General features: G+C 56.3%; 1 protein-coding gene across 3 annotated transcripts in view; it reads right to left on the bottom strand.

The window, feature by feature from the left end:
* Positions 1-289: 289 nt before the first annotated feature.
* Zc3h18 (zinc finger CCCH-type containing 18) overlaps positions 290-15499 on the bottom strand; it is a 40208-nt gene continuing 24998 nt past the window's right edge. For all 3 annotated transcript variants that reach the window (XM_077105830.1, XM_077105831.1, XM_077105832.1), the window contains 10 exons: positions 9874-10065; positions 9054-9179; positions 6609-6713; positions 6208-6351; positions 5729-5794; positions 4440-4600; positions 4096-4295; positions 3610-3703; positions 1409-1505; positions 290-1065 (listed from right to left, as the gene is read on the bottom strand). In XM_077105830.1, coding sequence (XP_076961945.1) covers positions 867-1065; positions 1409-1505; positions 3610-3703; positions 4096-4295; positions 4440-4600; positions 5729-5794; positions 6208-6351; positions 6609-6713; positions 9054-9179; positions 9874-10065 — 1384 coding nt within the window. In that variant the 3' untranslated portion in view covers positions 290-866. The remainder of the gene's footprint in view (positions 1066-1408; positions 1506-3609; positions 3704-4095; positions 4296-4439; positions 4601-5728; positions 5795-6207; positions 6352-6608; positions 6714-9053; positions 9180-9873; positions 10066-15499) is intronic.

A 15499-nucleotide genomic window follows, 5' to 3' on the forward strand; every position in this document is an offset into this window, starting at 1 on the left:
TGCAGGGCAGAGTACATGACACAAGGCAGAGTTCAGGGTGCATGACACAAGGCATAGCACAGGCAGAGCATGAGCACTGGGCAGGGCACAGGGCAGACTAGAGGGCACAGGGAAGAGTGTAGGGTGCATGCAGGGCAGGGTGCAGGATGCAGGGCAAGGTGCACCAGGCCTGGTGCCTGGCTGGAGGGATGGAGACAGGCAACGTAGACACACAAAACACCACGAAGGCCAGGAAACTGCTTATCAAAATATTTTATTTTAGGAGATCCCTCAAAAAAAGACCCTCCACATTAGACAGACACCCCAATACCCTTGGCCTTTTTTTTTTTTTTTTGGTCTTTTTTTTTTTTTTTTCCTTTTTAAATCAACTAAAACAAATTGATGCTTCAAATAAGACAGGAAATATTCCCAATCAGACTTCAGTCAAGAATATATATATACTTCTGATCCGGGCGGTGAGGGAGAGGAAGATGTGCTCAGGTCTTGCCCCCATGGAGGCCTGCTGGAGAGGTGCCCAGCGAGGAGGCTGCCTCGGCAGGTGGAGACAGGAGGCAGGAGAGCATCGCAGGCTGGGCCACGTCTGGGACTTATAATTTACATAAAACCACGCCTGGTCCAGGCCGGCCTGTCTGTCTGCTGGTGGGACTTCTGCTCGGGAGGGACTGATCCTTCTGGAGGGGAGGCCGGGACTCAGCATCATCTTCATTTTGTGTGTGGCTTCTTTTCCAGCTGAGAAACTTTTTTTTATTCTTTTTTTAATTTTTAAAAAGAATCACAGCCAAAATAAGACATTAACTGCAAAATCCAAAATGGCTGCGCTTACCCTATTATATAAAAACACGAGTCACTCCAGGGGCCAGCCGGGCCTACACCTTCCCGGGGATCTTGGCCCGCTTTCGAGCAATGGCGTCCTCCACCGCCTTGAGCTGCTTCAGGAGCTCCTCCCGCCGCGACAGCGTGCTAGCCTTCCCGGACTTGGCACTGGCTGCAGCTGTGTCTGTGGCCTTGCCGGGCACGCTGGTCACCTTGCTGGAGCTCTTGGACTGGGGTGACAGCTGGCGCTTCCTGCAGGGATGGGAAGGTGGAGACGTGAGATGCTTCCTGGCAGGTGGAAGGCTGGAGCACACCCAGGGCTCCCTCCTAGGGGGAAAGGACTGGGAGAGTCCGGGCTGGCCTGGTCACCTGGTCATTCTGCTGGTCATCTACTCTCTCTGAGGTCCACCTCAAGACCTCTCTGTGCCCAGTGCCCTGGGCTTCTTAAGGAACAAGATCGGGTACTCAGGCTCTGGCTGGGCTGCATTGGCTGCCCTGCGCCCTCTCCTGGTGGCCTCGGCAGTTGCTGGCAGGGTGGGGGCTAAGGGGTAGGGGCGGGGAGGGGGGGAGATGCAGCAGGCCCAGGTGGACGCACCTGTCTGTGGGGACCAGGGGGGCTTTGGAGTTCTGGCCGCGTTGCCGCTCAGGCTTCGGGGAGCTCAGCCTCCCTCCTGACTTCCGGTCCCGAGAACCTGGCAAGAGGGAAGAGAGTGTGACCATCGCCTGCTACGCAGAGGTGGCGCTCAGGAGGGCCTTGCCGCAGGCCTGGGGCCCAGCTCCAGAGCCCAGGGCAGTTCAGCACACCTCCGCTTTTACTAGGAACAATGCAGGAAGGGAGCCAGGGACAGAGAGGAGCAAGCTGAGTGCTGGGCCAGGGTGCTGCAGCCTGGCCTGGAGCTGCGCCCAACCTTGGCATCTTGGCATCTGGCAACACGGGGCGGCAGGAGAGCACGCCCCTTTAAACACCAGAAGCAGAACCAAGAGACCATGAGTGTTCTATGCCACTGCCACGGGAGGAAGCCCTGGACTTGGAGGCGTGGAGTGAGAACACTGGAGGTCAGTGCCTGGCTCAGGTCCACAGGCTCCTGGACAAACCCAGGGTCATGCAACCTTAGGCAAGGACAGTAAAGGCTGCTCCTAGGCCGGCCCTTCAGGGTGCAGTCCACCTTGGGTGCTTGGGCAGAGGTGGCAGTTTCCTTCTCCTGGGACCTTCCTGTGAGGGGCCCAGGCCCAGGTCCCCTACCTGTAGGTGGACACCTCCTTAAGGGAGGATGCCTGGGTTTTGGCTCTACCCATCAAAGCTAGCCAGCAAGACTGTCTCTGCCTGGGTCTGGGCCTCTCCAAGCAGGGTCTGGGGATGGCTGGGCCCCTGAGACCCTTTAGGTTTCTGTGGTTAAACAGTGACATGGAAACACTGTTCTTTTCTCACATGTTGCACAGGACTGGAGGTCTGCAGAGGCTACAGGACAGGCCAGCCAGGGGACAAGAGCCCCTTGTCTTTTGGCAGACAGACGGTAGAGACACTGGCAGAAAAAATGAACACACTCTTCATTTTGTTTTGGAAGATGGTTGCTTTTCATAAAGAATGGTATTTATGTTGAAAGACGGTGGTTTATGATTGGCAATTTTTTGGCAGTGCCAACGGTGGAACCCAGGGCTTCCTACATACTAGACAAACCCTACGCCTGGAGCTACACCCCAGCCTTAAAACACAAACAAACGTGGGGAGCCCCTCTGGATGACCCACGCCTTCCATCCCAAAGCAAGAGGCTCTGACCCATCACTACATTTCGCGGTGACTTGGGCGTTGTCCTGGTTCAGGAAGTTGAGGGCGTGTCTTCAGGTGTCACCCCTGGGGTTGAGCTACGTTCACCTCCTCCTTTGTAACACTGCCCCTTTGCCCTATTTGGGATAGAATGTTCCATGGAAGCTCCCTTTGTGTGTCCCCTTCTCTTGCTCTGTCCTTGGGTGTGGCCTTCCTAGATGTCAGTCAACCTGCTGACAGCAGACGTCATGAAGCTAGACTCAGCCCCTGAAACCTGACCCCTGGCCTCATCTGAATAGCTTCTCCTCAATAAAAGGGGTCAGCAGTGCTCTCACGGACCCCTAAGGTCAGAGGAGCCCTCACAGGACCCCAAAGAAAAAGGTATCCCTGTCTCTTGTGTGGTTATTTTGTGCAGCCCAGTTCCCATGGAGTGACCCTGAGTGTTTTAGTCGCGTGGAACGTGACAAAAAAAGTTATTTATTTTTGGTACTGGAGAGTAAACTCAGGAGCACTTTATCACTGAGCTACACCCTTAGCCCTTTTTACCTCTTTTTTTCCCCCCTTGGGGGTGCCCAAGGGGCCCTCAACACTGAGCCACATCCCAACCCTATTTTGTATTTTATTTAGACACAAGGTCTCACTAAGTTGCTTAGCACCTCATTGTTGCTGAGGTTGGCTTGGAACTTGTGATCCTCCTGCCCCAGCCTCCCGAGCCTCTGGGATTATAGGCGTGTGCCATTGCGCTCAGCCCTTTTTATTCTGAGTCAGAATTTTGCTCAGATGCCCAGGTTGACCTTGATCTTGTGACTCTCCTGCCTCAGTCTCCCAAGTTGCCGGGGTTAACACCACCTTAGGCCCTGTTATTTTAAAGTAAATAAATATTTACAAAAATCTCCGTGTTCCGGTTTCCAATGCTATAAATACTGATGGATACATCGCACACAATCCTTCGGGATTCTCCTTGCTAGTTTTCAAGAGAAGACGGGATGCTGAGAACCCCTGGGCTGTTCTGGCCAGGGCCTGAGGCTCACCTCGGTCTGGGGATAAGTTGGCCCTCTTGGCTGGAGGACTTTGCCTGTCTTTCTCTGATGGTTCATACCGCTTCCTGCTTCCTTTGTCAGCCGCCTGAAACAACACAGAACCATGAGGTGGCAGGCCTGGGCTGCCACCACTTTGTGGGACTAATAGCAGAGACAGTGGTGGCTGCCTCCCTGGTCCCTCCTGAGCCTCCCCCACCACATGACTCTGTGGCCCCCGCCCTGCCAGGGGACCCTCGGCTCCACAGGAGGTGGTCTCTGTCTACCAGCAGCCAGTGCAGAGCCTGGTGGGCCTGATGCTGCTCCGTGGGAACTGGCTGGCCACAGGAGTCCTAAGAGGCCATCTGGGCTGCAGCTCCTGGGGGCTGACTGCCCAGAGGTGCTGCCTGCACATGCCTAGGCTGTCCCTGTGTGAAAGAGGCCACTGGCTCGCCCTCTCGAGCAGGCAGACCCTTGGTCCAGCCCAGCCCCTGGCCTCACCTTATTCAGCAGCGTCAGCTTGATTTCCTTGTGGGCAACGAAGGAGCCCTGCTGTGGCTGCCCGGGGGGTGCCTGCTGGGGCGCTGAGGGCTGCTGGGAGGACTTCCCACCTGCCGGGAGCTTCGAGGACTTGGGCGGCTGTGTGGACCCATCCCTCTTCCGCTTTTCTTCCTTAACACCATCTTCCTTCTTTGATTTTCCTGCCAATCAATGACACCTCTCAGCCACAGGTGTGCCCCCACAGGTTCCTGTGTGCACCTCGACCACTAGGCACCATGGACACCCAAAGAGCTTCTCCCAGGCCTGCCCCGAAGGCACCCCCAGAACGCCAGGGCCCAGCCTACCTCTCTCCTTCTTGGTCTGGGCTGGGGTGGGGGACCGAGAGCTGGCTGAGGACACAGGGCTGGCCAGGTCTGCATACATGTCCTCTGAGTCCACACTGTGCACTGAGCTGCTGCTCGAGGTGGCGCTGGACACCGAGGAGACACTGCTCACGCTCAGGGACCTGGACACACGAGCACAGCTGTGCCTCACAGTCTCAACCATGGGTCTGGACTGCAGGCTACAAGGAGGGGTGACAGTGGGTTTCTATGGCCACCTTGACCCAAATTTCCCACTTATGGAGTGTGTACTCATGGAACATGAGGTTTCGGGGGACTCTGAAGGGCTCCAAGGTGCTCCACAGTGAAGGGGTGGCCACACCACTGAACCAGGGTGTCTGCTTCACGAAGGAAGGGTGGCCCGGTGTGCTGGGGAGGAACACGGGAGATGGCAGGTCTGAGCCTACAGTGAAATCAGAATGGCGGCGGCGGGGTGGGTGGTGGTGGTGGGTTGGGTGGTGGTGGGGGGTGGGTGGTGACTTCATCGCCTGGGGCGTGCCCTGTGGTGCTGCCACACGCAGGTTCCACACAGCACAGGCACACGGCCCCAACCCGCCCCACCCACCAGTTGGTCAGGCACTGCAACGGCACACAGGAAAGGAAACAAGAGGCCCAAACATTTTCCATCTTCTTTGCTACTGAAGACTCAACTCAGGGCCACTGAGCCCCATCCCAGCTGTTTCTATTTTTCATTTTGAAGTAGGGTCTCACTAAGTTTCTGAGGCTGACTTTGAACTTGCCACCCTCCTGCCTCAGCCTCCCAAGCCTCTGGGGTCACAAGCATGGCCACTATGCCAGGCTTTTTTTTTTTTTTTTTCCTTAAATTCCTCAAAATACTTCAGACATGTTCAGAAACAGCTGGACACATGAACAAACCGCCTGCTGCCTGGATATGGAAGAGCCCCGGGTAAGGCCAAGGGCTGGCGGGCTTCCACGCTCCTTCCCAGCAGCACAGCCCTTCTCAAGCACCTCCCCTCAGGTTTCCTGGGACGGGACCTGGACCAGCCTTGCTCTGCCCCTCTGGGCTGCACCCTGGCCACCTGACCTCCTAGCCCACAGTCGGGTGCTCTCGTGTGAGGTCAGCGTTCTGAGCCACAGCCCTCCCGAGGGACTCTACTGAGGCCCACCCTTTGCAGCCCTGGAGCCCAGGCCTGCCAGGGTTGGGTAAGCCTTGCATGCTGGAGCCCCTGTGTGGCCAGCCTGCCTGAGGGACAGAGGCCAAGGTGGACGGGGAGTGGGGCTGAGTGAGTGACCTGGATCGGGAACTGGAGCCACTGTAGCTGCTGCCGCTGCCGCTGCCACTGCCACTGAGCGTCCGCCTGCAAAACAACAGCAGAGCCACTGCTTGGAGGCAGAGCGCTGGGCACGCAGGTCCGCCACTGCCAGACACCTGTGTGCTGCTGGGTCTGCTGCTATCCTTCTGGGTGCAGCTTCCTCTCCAAGTAAGAAACCAAGTACCCACAGACAGCCCTCTCCCAGGAGCCTGGGGACCGTGGGCAGTGGTCACTCCACCCACCGTGCTCCAGGGCAACCAAGGCTCGGTTGGGGCACACGACCAGCCAAAGCTGCAGAGGTCAAGGACAGGCTTTCTGGGTCTGGGCTCAGCTGATGGCCTCCACTGCTTGGCCCAAACGCCCTCCCGCACTCTGCACTCTGGAGTTCTGCCTCAGCACCTGCTCTGTGGCGGCACAGGACACAGCACCCCCAGGGAGACCAGAGCCTGAGCGCTCACCTCCGGGGGGGCGACCGGGCTTGTCGCTCCTTCCTCCTGGCTTCCCGGGGGTCTCCTGGCTTGGTGGGCTCAGGGGCAGGAGCAGTGGTTTTGGTAGCTTGTGGTGGGATGGGGGTTGGGACTGGCTTCTTCACGGACTTCTCTCTGTGATACAGAGAAGGCTCAGGACAGGGCTGGGGATGTGGCTGATGTCCCTGTGAAAGGCACCCACACCTCGGGACTCTGGTAGATAGTGGGAGGACCTGAGTCCAGGATCTGAGCCTCTTTCCTCCACCCACCTTCCAGGGGCCATGCTTGCAGCCCAGTCACAAGCACAGAGCAGAAGACTGGGGAGGAGGCGGGGTCCCCAGACCTGAGCAGTGTGGACGGAGAACGGGGAGCTGGGGCGGCTCAGAACTCACCCTGTCTTCCCTGGGGGCGGTGCTGGTTCCCCCTTGGTTCTGGTGGGAGGTCTGTGTGGAGAAGGCGTGGGAGACGGGGATGGCGATGAGGAGAAGGACCGGGACCTGGGGAGCAAAGAGGACAATGAGGAGGGCCCCAGTGCTCAGCGCATTCCTTCACTGGCCGAGCCCAGGACACAGCCCCAGCCCATAGAGAATGTCTCAGACTTAAGTTTGGTTTCAGGTCACTCCACCATTTGTTAAAGAGACACCCTCAGAGTAGAAAGAAGAGTGCCAGGGGCAGCTGTGCCCAGGAAGGCCCATGAGCCTGCATGCAGGAGACAAGGCACAGGCTGGTTCCACAGCCCACAGAACGGTCAGCGAGCAGGCTACCTGGCCATGTGTTGCTGAGTGGACAGGGCTCTGGATCTGTGAGGGGACCAGAGAGGCCAGGGGCTGAAGGGGGCTGAAGGGGGCCCAAGGCACCAGGAGACAGGTATGGGTGACAAAGGTCCACAAGCACAGTAGGTCAAGGTGACAGGCACAGGCAGGGCTGGCAGCTATCTGACATAGTCTTAGTGTCAACAGGGTAGACAAAGCACCAAGGACAAAATCCAGGATGCTGCTATTTGTGAGGGGCAAGGAAGGCTCACGCTTTCCCTGCTCAGCTGTCCTGTGTAGCCCCCCACTGCAGCAGCACCAGCCATGCAGTGCGGCCTCACGGGGCTCCTGCAGTCCCACTGCTGCTGCCTTCAGAGAACGGCATGGGGGAGGCTGGCCTCAGAGGACCAGGAGGCACAGGGAGGGACCTCCAGGAGCGCCTACAGACCAGGGGGAGGCTGGCCTCAGAGGACCAAGAGGCACAGGCAGGGACCTTCAGGAGCTCTTACAGAGCCAGTGGCAGCCCTGTCAGCCACCTCCCAGACTGAGTTCCCCTCTCCAGTGCGCACCCTGCACCTGCCTTGGGGGACGGACAGCTGGTCCCAGCTCAGCAGCAGCAGGGCTCCAAGCACCCCTGAGGGCGGGCCAGTGCCCACAGTGTCTGAGACGTTCTTCTCTTCAGCGGTGAGGAGACCACACACGAGGTGGTGTCATGCCTCCACATGGCCGTGACACACCCCTGCCCCTGTGGCACTCAGCAGAACAGGACAGGGAACCACTGCTCTGCCCTAACCACTCATCACAGCTCCCCTCTCGGCCTGGGAGCCCTGACCTTGGTGTTCGATGTCACTGCAGGGCTTTCTTCCTGGTACCTTGTTATCATCGTCAGCTGCACGCCCAGAGCAAAGATCACCTAATTTGCCCACGTGACTTCCTAAGTCCAAAATTTCCAAACGGCCCAGCTTGGCCTCATGGTGTGAGTATTTCTCCTCTACAACTCATCAGCCTCTTAAATGAAGCCCCACAGTATTCCAGGGTGATGCTCTGACTGTCCTTTCCTGTCCTAACCACTCACGCAAGGGCACATGTCAACCTGTCTCAGGTTCTACTGACTCTGACGCAGGAACCAGCCAGGCCTGTGTCTGGGAGCACAGGTGCACCAGGACTGGCCCGGCAGCACCTCAGGTCAAGAACCCCGCCTTTCCTGTCTCAGCTGCTCACTGCCTCACCAAGCGCTGTGTCGCGGGAGACAGACAGTGTGCCGGTTCCCTCTGTTTCATGAAAACGCAACTGGACAACTGCGTGATAATCTTCTATGCAGGAAAGGGCACCACTGGGGACACCAGATCATCAGAGTATGCACAGCTTATTCCAAGACACCTGGTGACGATGCTTCCCAGAGTGGCAGCTGCACACGTATAAGTGGGGTCCTTTGTCCAGTGAGTGAGACCAGAATCCCTGTGCACACGCCCTGCTGGATGCCACTCTGCTGTCCCTCCCAGAAGATCCCGCAGTGACCACGGTGCAGCAAGGTCCACGTGGAGCTGGAGCCTGGTGCTGGCCCTCTCCACTCCCACTGGCAGAGAGTGCCAGAGAGGGGCCACAACATTGGGTGCCCACAGGCAAGACAAATTGGACATGGAATACTGTGTATGTGCTTGTGGAATTTTAGAATCTTATCTAAAAGTGATAAAATGCCTCTTTTCAATGGGGAAAATACAACAAAAAGCTGAACGTTCTAGAACGATGGAAGCTTTCCACGTCTGTCATTCAATATGGTGTCATCAGTAGCACAAGGCCACTGAACACCAGGAATGTGGCTTGTACATGGTCCACCCAGTGGCCCTCTCTGTGTACAGGTGGTGTGGAGGACATGGCTGTGTGGGTGGCACCCTGGGACATGCTTGCAGGACAGGCTGCACCAGCTCTGTTGTGGTGCCGGGAATTGCCAGCACCTTGCCACACCATTCTTCAGACCACTAATGGGCACTGATTTACCCCAACAGCTGAAGACAAGCCCCACGAGACCTGTCTGGTGGCAGACACGACCTACTGGCTCTGCTGCCAGCCCAGTAGGGGACGTACCTGGACCGGCTGCCTGAGAAGGAGCTGTGTCTGGAAGAGCGGCTGGAGTAGGAGCTGTAGGACGAGGACCGGGATCGGGACCGTGACGAGCCAGAGCCCGAGTAGGACGATGACCGTGAGGACGACCTGTGGGCCATAGAGAACGTGACTTCACCACCCCAGAGGACAGGCAGGGCCACCCTGCCCAGTGCAGATAGAATGCACAGCAGTGACACTCAGAGGTGCGTGTGCTCACACTCAGGCAGAGCCACACACAGGCACACTCGGACCCTCTTCCTGGCATCTGAGCAGGCGCTGCATCCAGCCCCCTCCCTGGAGAGTGGAGCAGAAACCAAGACCTGGTTCTGGATCATGGGCATGCTGCGCCCAGGCCCTCCCCACCCACCTGCCACCTGCCTGTGCCCTGGAACCTCCTGCTCCTGCGCAGCTCTGCAAGGCCCACCCAGCCCCGTCTCTAACTCGGCTCACACCCAGAACCCACAGCTTGGAGCTGCTGAGGCAAACTCCCTGAGAACCCGGCTGCCCGGCTCACAGTGTTCACAGCTCCTATCTGCAGCCCCAGAACCTCCTTCTCAGGGCCTGGGGTGGCACATGACCCCCAGCAGCAGTCGGCCAGCCTGGTGTTTTGTTTTCCCTTCTGGGTCCCCCAGCCTGCCTGCTTCTGCTTCTTCTGGGGGAAGTAAAGACTTACTGAGGTTTTTAGCATCAGTCCTACCTGGTATCCCACTGCCCTGCCCTTGGGCAGCAGCACACACAGAGAGGCATCCGGGTAGTAAGTGGACACCCACTGGCCAGCCAGCTTCCCAGGCTGCCGCTTTACCTGGAGGAGTTGGAGGCAGACGCTGATGAGGCTGAGGTCTTTCGACGCCTTCGTGCCCGGCTAGGGGAGACGGAAACCCCAAGCTTCTTTTTGGGAGACTTGGACCGTCGCCAAGGGTCCTTCCACTCATCTGCTCGCTTCACCTGCGGCCCCACAGAGGCGGCCTCCTTCTTTGGTGGCTCAGCTTGACGGCTGCAATCAGAGTGGCAATGCTCAGGCTGCCTGCCCTCTCCCTGCAATGCTGCTTGTTGAGACTGAGGCGACTCAGGACAGAGCTGAGGGAACCTCAGGAGGAGCCAGCCAGAGCCCTTCTCAGGTGAACACCTGTCTCCTTCTCACCATGACAGCAATTGCTTTTTATGACGATCACTTATTTAACTTCTGTCCTGTCTACAATGTCAGCTGGGGACTGTGACGTCCAGAAACATCTGTCTGTAGTGCTGCACATCATAAATAATTACGAGATTAAAGGAACAAAAATCACTCTTCTCACATGCACTAAAAAGGTTGTGAATGAACATGTCCAGGTCTTCAACACTTTATCTCTGACTTACGTGTGAAGAGACTGGCTACAGTGCAGTCAGGAAAAAACCCTGACTAAACCCCCAGAAAGAGCATTCCCAGGCCTTCAAAACAGTGCTGGCCTCAGCAGCTGGGTGGGGCTGTAGGCTGGAGAGGGGACAGAGGGACCTTCCTCCAAATCCTGGGGCTGGTGCATGTGGTCATGCAAGTGGGCACAGAAGGACCAACTGGAAACATGAAAGCCAGACTCCACGGTGCCCGGTGGCCACGTGTGGGCAGACCATCTCCTCAACCACACAGGCCAGGCAGAAGCAGGCGAGGGACAGGAGGTGGATCGTCAATCTGTCTTAAAATTGTAACTTCTGTTGCCCTGGCCAGGGCTTGTGCTGGAGAGAAACTGAGCAGAGACTGCAGCCCTCTGCCCGCGGAAGGCAGGCTGGGCTCCTAATCGGGAAGCCTGGTGCCAACAGAATGCCTCAAGATTCAAACAGTTTGCATCAAAGACATAAAACCTAGAGCGCCAGGACCAGCAGAAAAGTAACTTAATGATAATGATCAGAGAAAACCTGAAAATGTAAGTGCCTAATACAAAAGTATCTATTCAGGAGGAATCTGTTCTCAGTAGAGAAATCACAAAGTTCATTTGAAATCTCTAGAATACACAAAATTAAGAAGATAAAAGTCCCTGTTGCTGATGTTCAGCACCTCTGTGCGTCTCCCTCAGCCCCGAGTTCTTCCCAGGATGGACATGCTGCCTCTGGGCCTGCTGAGGGACTGCCCGGCTGGCCCAGGAGGGCTTTCCACCTGTGTTGAGAGCTGTCTCTGACTGCAGGGGAATTCACTGAGATTTATCACTCTCTGAACATTTCAATATTGGGGTTTCTTTTTTAAAAACACAAGATAGTAAGACGACCTTTTTTAAGTTATCATAGCTTTTTTCTTTTTTTTTAATTTAGAGCAAATTCCTAATAAATGGAATTATTACCAAGTTCTTCCCCTGAGGGTTAAGCCACTCACAGGGCTGGCAGCACCATTCCCTACCACCGTGGCACCACACAGACGAAAGACAGCAAAACAGAGCTCTGCAGACAGGATGTGGCTGGAGACTGGCAAGGCTGGGCTTGCGTGTGTCCAGCCCTCTGCTTGTCTGCAGCCTTGAGCTAGCTCTTCTTCACTGTCCTGTGCTGTGGCCGGCTCACTGTGGCTGGCTGTAGCCTTTGACTTGAGCAGACCCCAGTTGTGCTGCCCTCCCTCATGCATCCTTTTGGGCTCAGAAGGCTCCTCTTTGCTCCTCATTCACGTTCACCTGACTTTTTCTTCCAGGTAATCCACACCCCCCACCTGTTTCCCTGGAACCTGCCTCACTAGCGCCAGGTGCCACGCGCAGCTTACAGGGAGGCTCCCCCTCCATTCACAAGCGGTCTGCAGCACTGTTAGCACCCTCTCTTGCCCAGGGCCCACGGTGCCACCTTTGGTGAATACAGACTCTTATTCTTCTGCAGGGGCTTCTCATGGGCTATGCTCTTCCACTGACCTTAGCTATTTTTTTTTTGGGGGGGGGGTGTACTGGGGATAGCATCTAGAAGTGCTTAACCACTGAGCCACTTTCCCCAGCCTGTGTCCGGAAGAGCGGCTGGAGTAGGAGCTGTAGGATGAGGACCAGGATCGGGACCGTGACAAGCCAGAGCCCGAATAGGATGATGACCGTGAGGACGACCTGTGGGCCACAGAGAAAGGTGACTTCATCACCCCAGAGGACAGGCAGGGCCACCCTCCCCAGTGCAGACGGGATGCACAGCAGTGCCACTCAGAGGTGTGTGCGCTCACACTCAGGTCCTCACCAAGTTGCTGAGATGGAAGGCAAGCCCCAGCATGCCTGGCACCTCAGCTCCTCTCATGCTAGAGTTGTATGTGCTCTCGGCCTGTGGCATGTTCAAAACCCTGAATGCGTCTGACTTTCAGATTTCTTGGCTCACCTTGCCTGTGCTCACCTACAGAAGGCCTTTGGCAGCACTGTGTCATGTACTGCTCTCCGAATCCCACTGGGCTTTGGATTGGAGTGTCATCAAGCTCATTAACAGGGCAGGCGCAGTGGCACACACCTGTCATTACAGCGACTTGGGAAACTGAGGCAGGAGGATCACAAGTTCAAGCCAAGGCTATGTGAGTTAGCCATGCTCTAAGCAAGACTCTGCCTCAAAATGAAAGATTAAAAGGGCTGGGATGTGGCTCAGTCGTAGCTGAACTCGGGGAGCTGCTCACTTGCCTGCCACGTGCAAGACCCAAACAGAAAGAAGGAAGAAAGAAAGAACCTATCAGAGCACCATGCCATTCATTCCGTCTTCTCCTACGTCTCTCAGTAAAGGACGCCGCTTTCTTCACAGGAGCTCTGCCGATACACTTTCCACATGGCGCTTGCTGTTCCTGTTGAGGGTTCTCCACCACCGCATCGTGTGTGTCGGGGTGGCTGTGACCAGCACTACCTGGGTTATGTGGGAACATGAAAACAGCTGCCTGCTGGTGATCTCAGAACCTGTTTGATGGCCACGAGCCAGCAGGCACCAAGCCTGTCACCTGTGGAGAATCCAGGGCAGCAGCAACGCCCAGCACTCAGAGTCTCCTCAAGGACACGCTGACTGAGGCTTAAGTCCCTGTTATCTCAGCCCAAACCTGAGGGCTATAGGCACATCCGGGTGCTACCTGGAAAGTAATCCAGGAAGGAAGAGAAAACCTCGCTGCTGATTTCCCCAGCGCAGGCCACTAGGTAGCTCCTTTCACCTTTACACTTCCTGCATATCCTCATCCTGAAAATGGAACAGGAAACGGACACTGTGCTCACCAAGGCAATGGTGAGCTGCCTCCTTCCAGATGTACTGTGATGCTGTTCAAAGGGAGAGGATGGACAGATGCTTGAGCTGGTCTCCTTCACAGCATGGAAAGTGAAGCGGACAGAGGCAGACAGTGCCCCCATTCTGGCCCCAGGAAAACCTGCTGCAGGGCCTCTGGAGATGGGCACCTCTCACAGGGCACCTCGAGTGTGTCCTGAAGGCTCCCCGCCGAGGCTGGGGCTACCAATGGGCCTTGATGTCCTCACCACTGCAGGGCAGGCACCAGGCCCTGCCAGGCAGGAATGCCACGCAGCAAGCCCACGTTCCAAAGCACAGCAACACAGCACACTCATTTTTGTTTATGTGCAGCCAGACATTTTAATCTTTTTTTTTCAGGACTGGGGATTGAACCACTGAGTTACATCTCCAGCCCTTGTATGTTTTTCATCTTGAGACAGGCTCTTGCTAACTCGCCCAAGCTGGCCTGGAACTTGCATCCTCCTGCCTCAACCTACTAAATAGCTGGGATTACGGTCACGGGCCACCACACCCGGCTTATTTTTTATTGGATTACTCCAGTGATTCACTATGGCACATGATTGGTGTCTGCTTTACAGTGATGATCTAAGATTCCTTTTAAAAGGTATTTAAGTTAAAAAAGTGAAAATATTTAAAACATGCAAACAAACAACATAGATGGTATCTGGATATAGAAATTCATGTTGGTGGCAGGAGCCACATCTGCCTGGTATTATGCGGTTCCTCAGTCATGCCAGTGCCTACTAAAGACGATGTCAACAAGCTGAGCCCTGCTGGTATCTGTCCCCAGTTTGCAGGGAGTCAAACCATGAAAAAACTGCTTTCAGATGTGGACACACAATTGAAGCCAACAAGGCAAGGGCAGACACCCAGGAGGAGCAAGGGTGCGCAGTCAACAAAGGAGAAGGGGCCCCCCCTCCGAGGCCTTGGGTGCACACCAGGAGCCAGCACACTGTGCCGGGAAGGGTAGGGAGTGTACCTCTCATCACTCTGCTCCTGCCCTGAGGTGGCCAGATGGCCATCTGGGCTGAGGAGGAGGCTGCCGAGCTGCACCTTTCTTCCCAAGACACCCCGAGAAACTTGAGGCCAAATCCCTTCCCCTCGAAAGGACAGTCAGCCCGAGCTCCCTGCTCAGACCCCGAGAGCCAAGGGAACAAGAGAGAACAGAACACAGAGCTGCAGCTTTCCCGAGGGCCTGCGGGGTCCACAGGAGTGTGCTCAGCCACTCTGTGGAGGCAGTGGCTGGGAGGAAGAAGGCTGTTCAGGGATGACCTCAAGAAGGCCAGCACAGGCTGGGATTTGCATACACACCTCTGGAGAGGAAAGATCCCGCAGGTGATCTCTGACCAAGGAAGTGACCTTCCCCACAGCGGGCAGCATGCTCTTATCTGCCAGGGACTGTCCTTCGTCCAAGGCTGCGGGAGGCTTGAGGGGCAAGGGTCGTTGTGCTGCCCAGACACCGAACCAGCAGCACAAGCGGCCCAGGGCAGCACAGCCTCTATCCGGCTGACACAGAGCCAGCACCAAGGGTGACCAGGCAAGGAGGACAGACCCAGGTGTGCCTGGGCTCCAGTCTGGGCAGCTGCCAAATTGAGGGGCCAAAGAAGAAAGATAAAACTGGACGGCCACTCCCTTCTAAACTCACAAGGCTGAACATCTAATGAAGACAGAAAGGGAAGGCGAAGCCTGTGGTTCCTGCTCTGACTACACTTGTCCACATCTACTTCTGGAGAAATCTGATGCCCTCACCCCAATCTGCCAGCACTGGTGGGGCGACAGTCAACAGGTGCGCTCTGCGCGCCTGGGACACTGAAAAGGCCCAAGGCAGCTGAGTGCCCGTGGGGCTGCCATGGGGCTTTTCTGGCCTTCTGCTGGGCCCTCCACCCTGGCCACCATGCACATCTTTGTCCTTGCCTTGGTGGACGGTTCCCAACACTATCTCCCACCTCCACCACGTCCATCCACCTGACCAGGCACAACCCTCGGTGTCCCACGCTGGAGGACAAACTCTTGATAGTTCAAGAGATAGTTAGGTAGTCCTCCCTACCTACACCACTCACCATCTGGCCCTCTCTCAGGGACCCGCACACAAAATCCACCACTGCCAGACAGCACGTGGCATAATGGGCCTCCAACGCAACACAAGGCCAGCAACATGGGCCCAGAGCACGTCACTCCGAAACTCCATCCACATGGCTGAGGTAATGGAAATACCTGGTAATCCCCAGTGAACAGAG

This window comes from Callospermophilus lateralis, chromosome 18 (genome assembly GCF_048772815.1).
Source record: "Callospermophilus lateralis isolate mCalLat2 chromosome 18, mCalLat2.hap1, whole genome shotgun sequence".
Taxonomy (NCBI): domain Eukaryota; kingdom Metazoa; phylum Chordata; class Mammalia; order Rodentia; family Sciuridae; genus Callospermophilus; species Callospermophilus lateralis.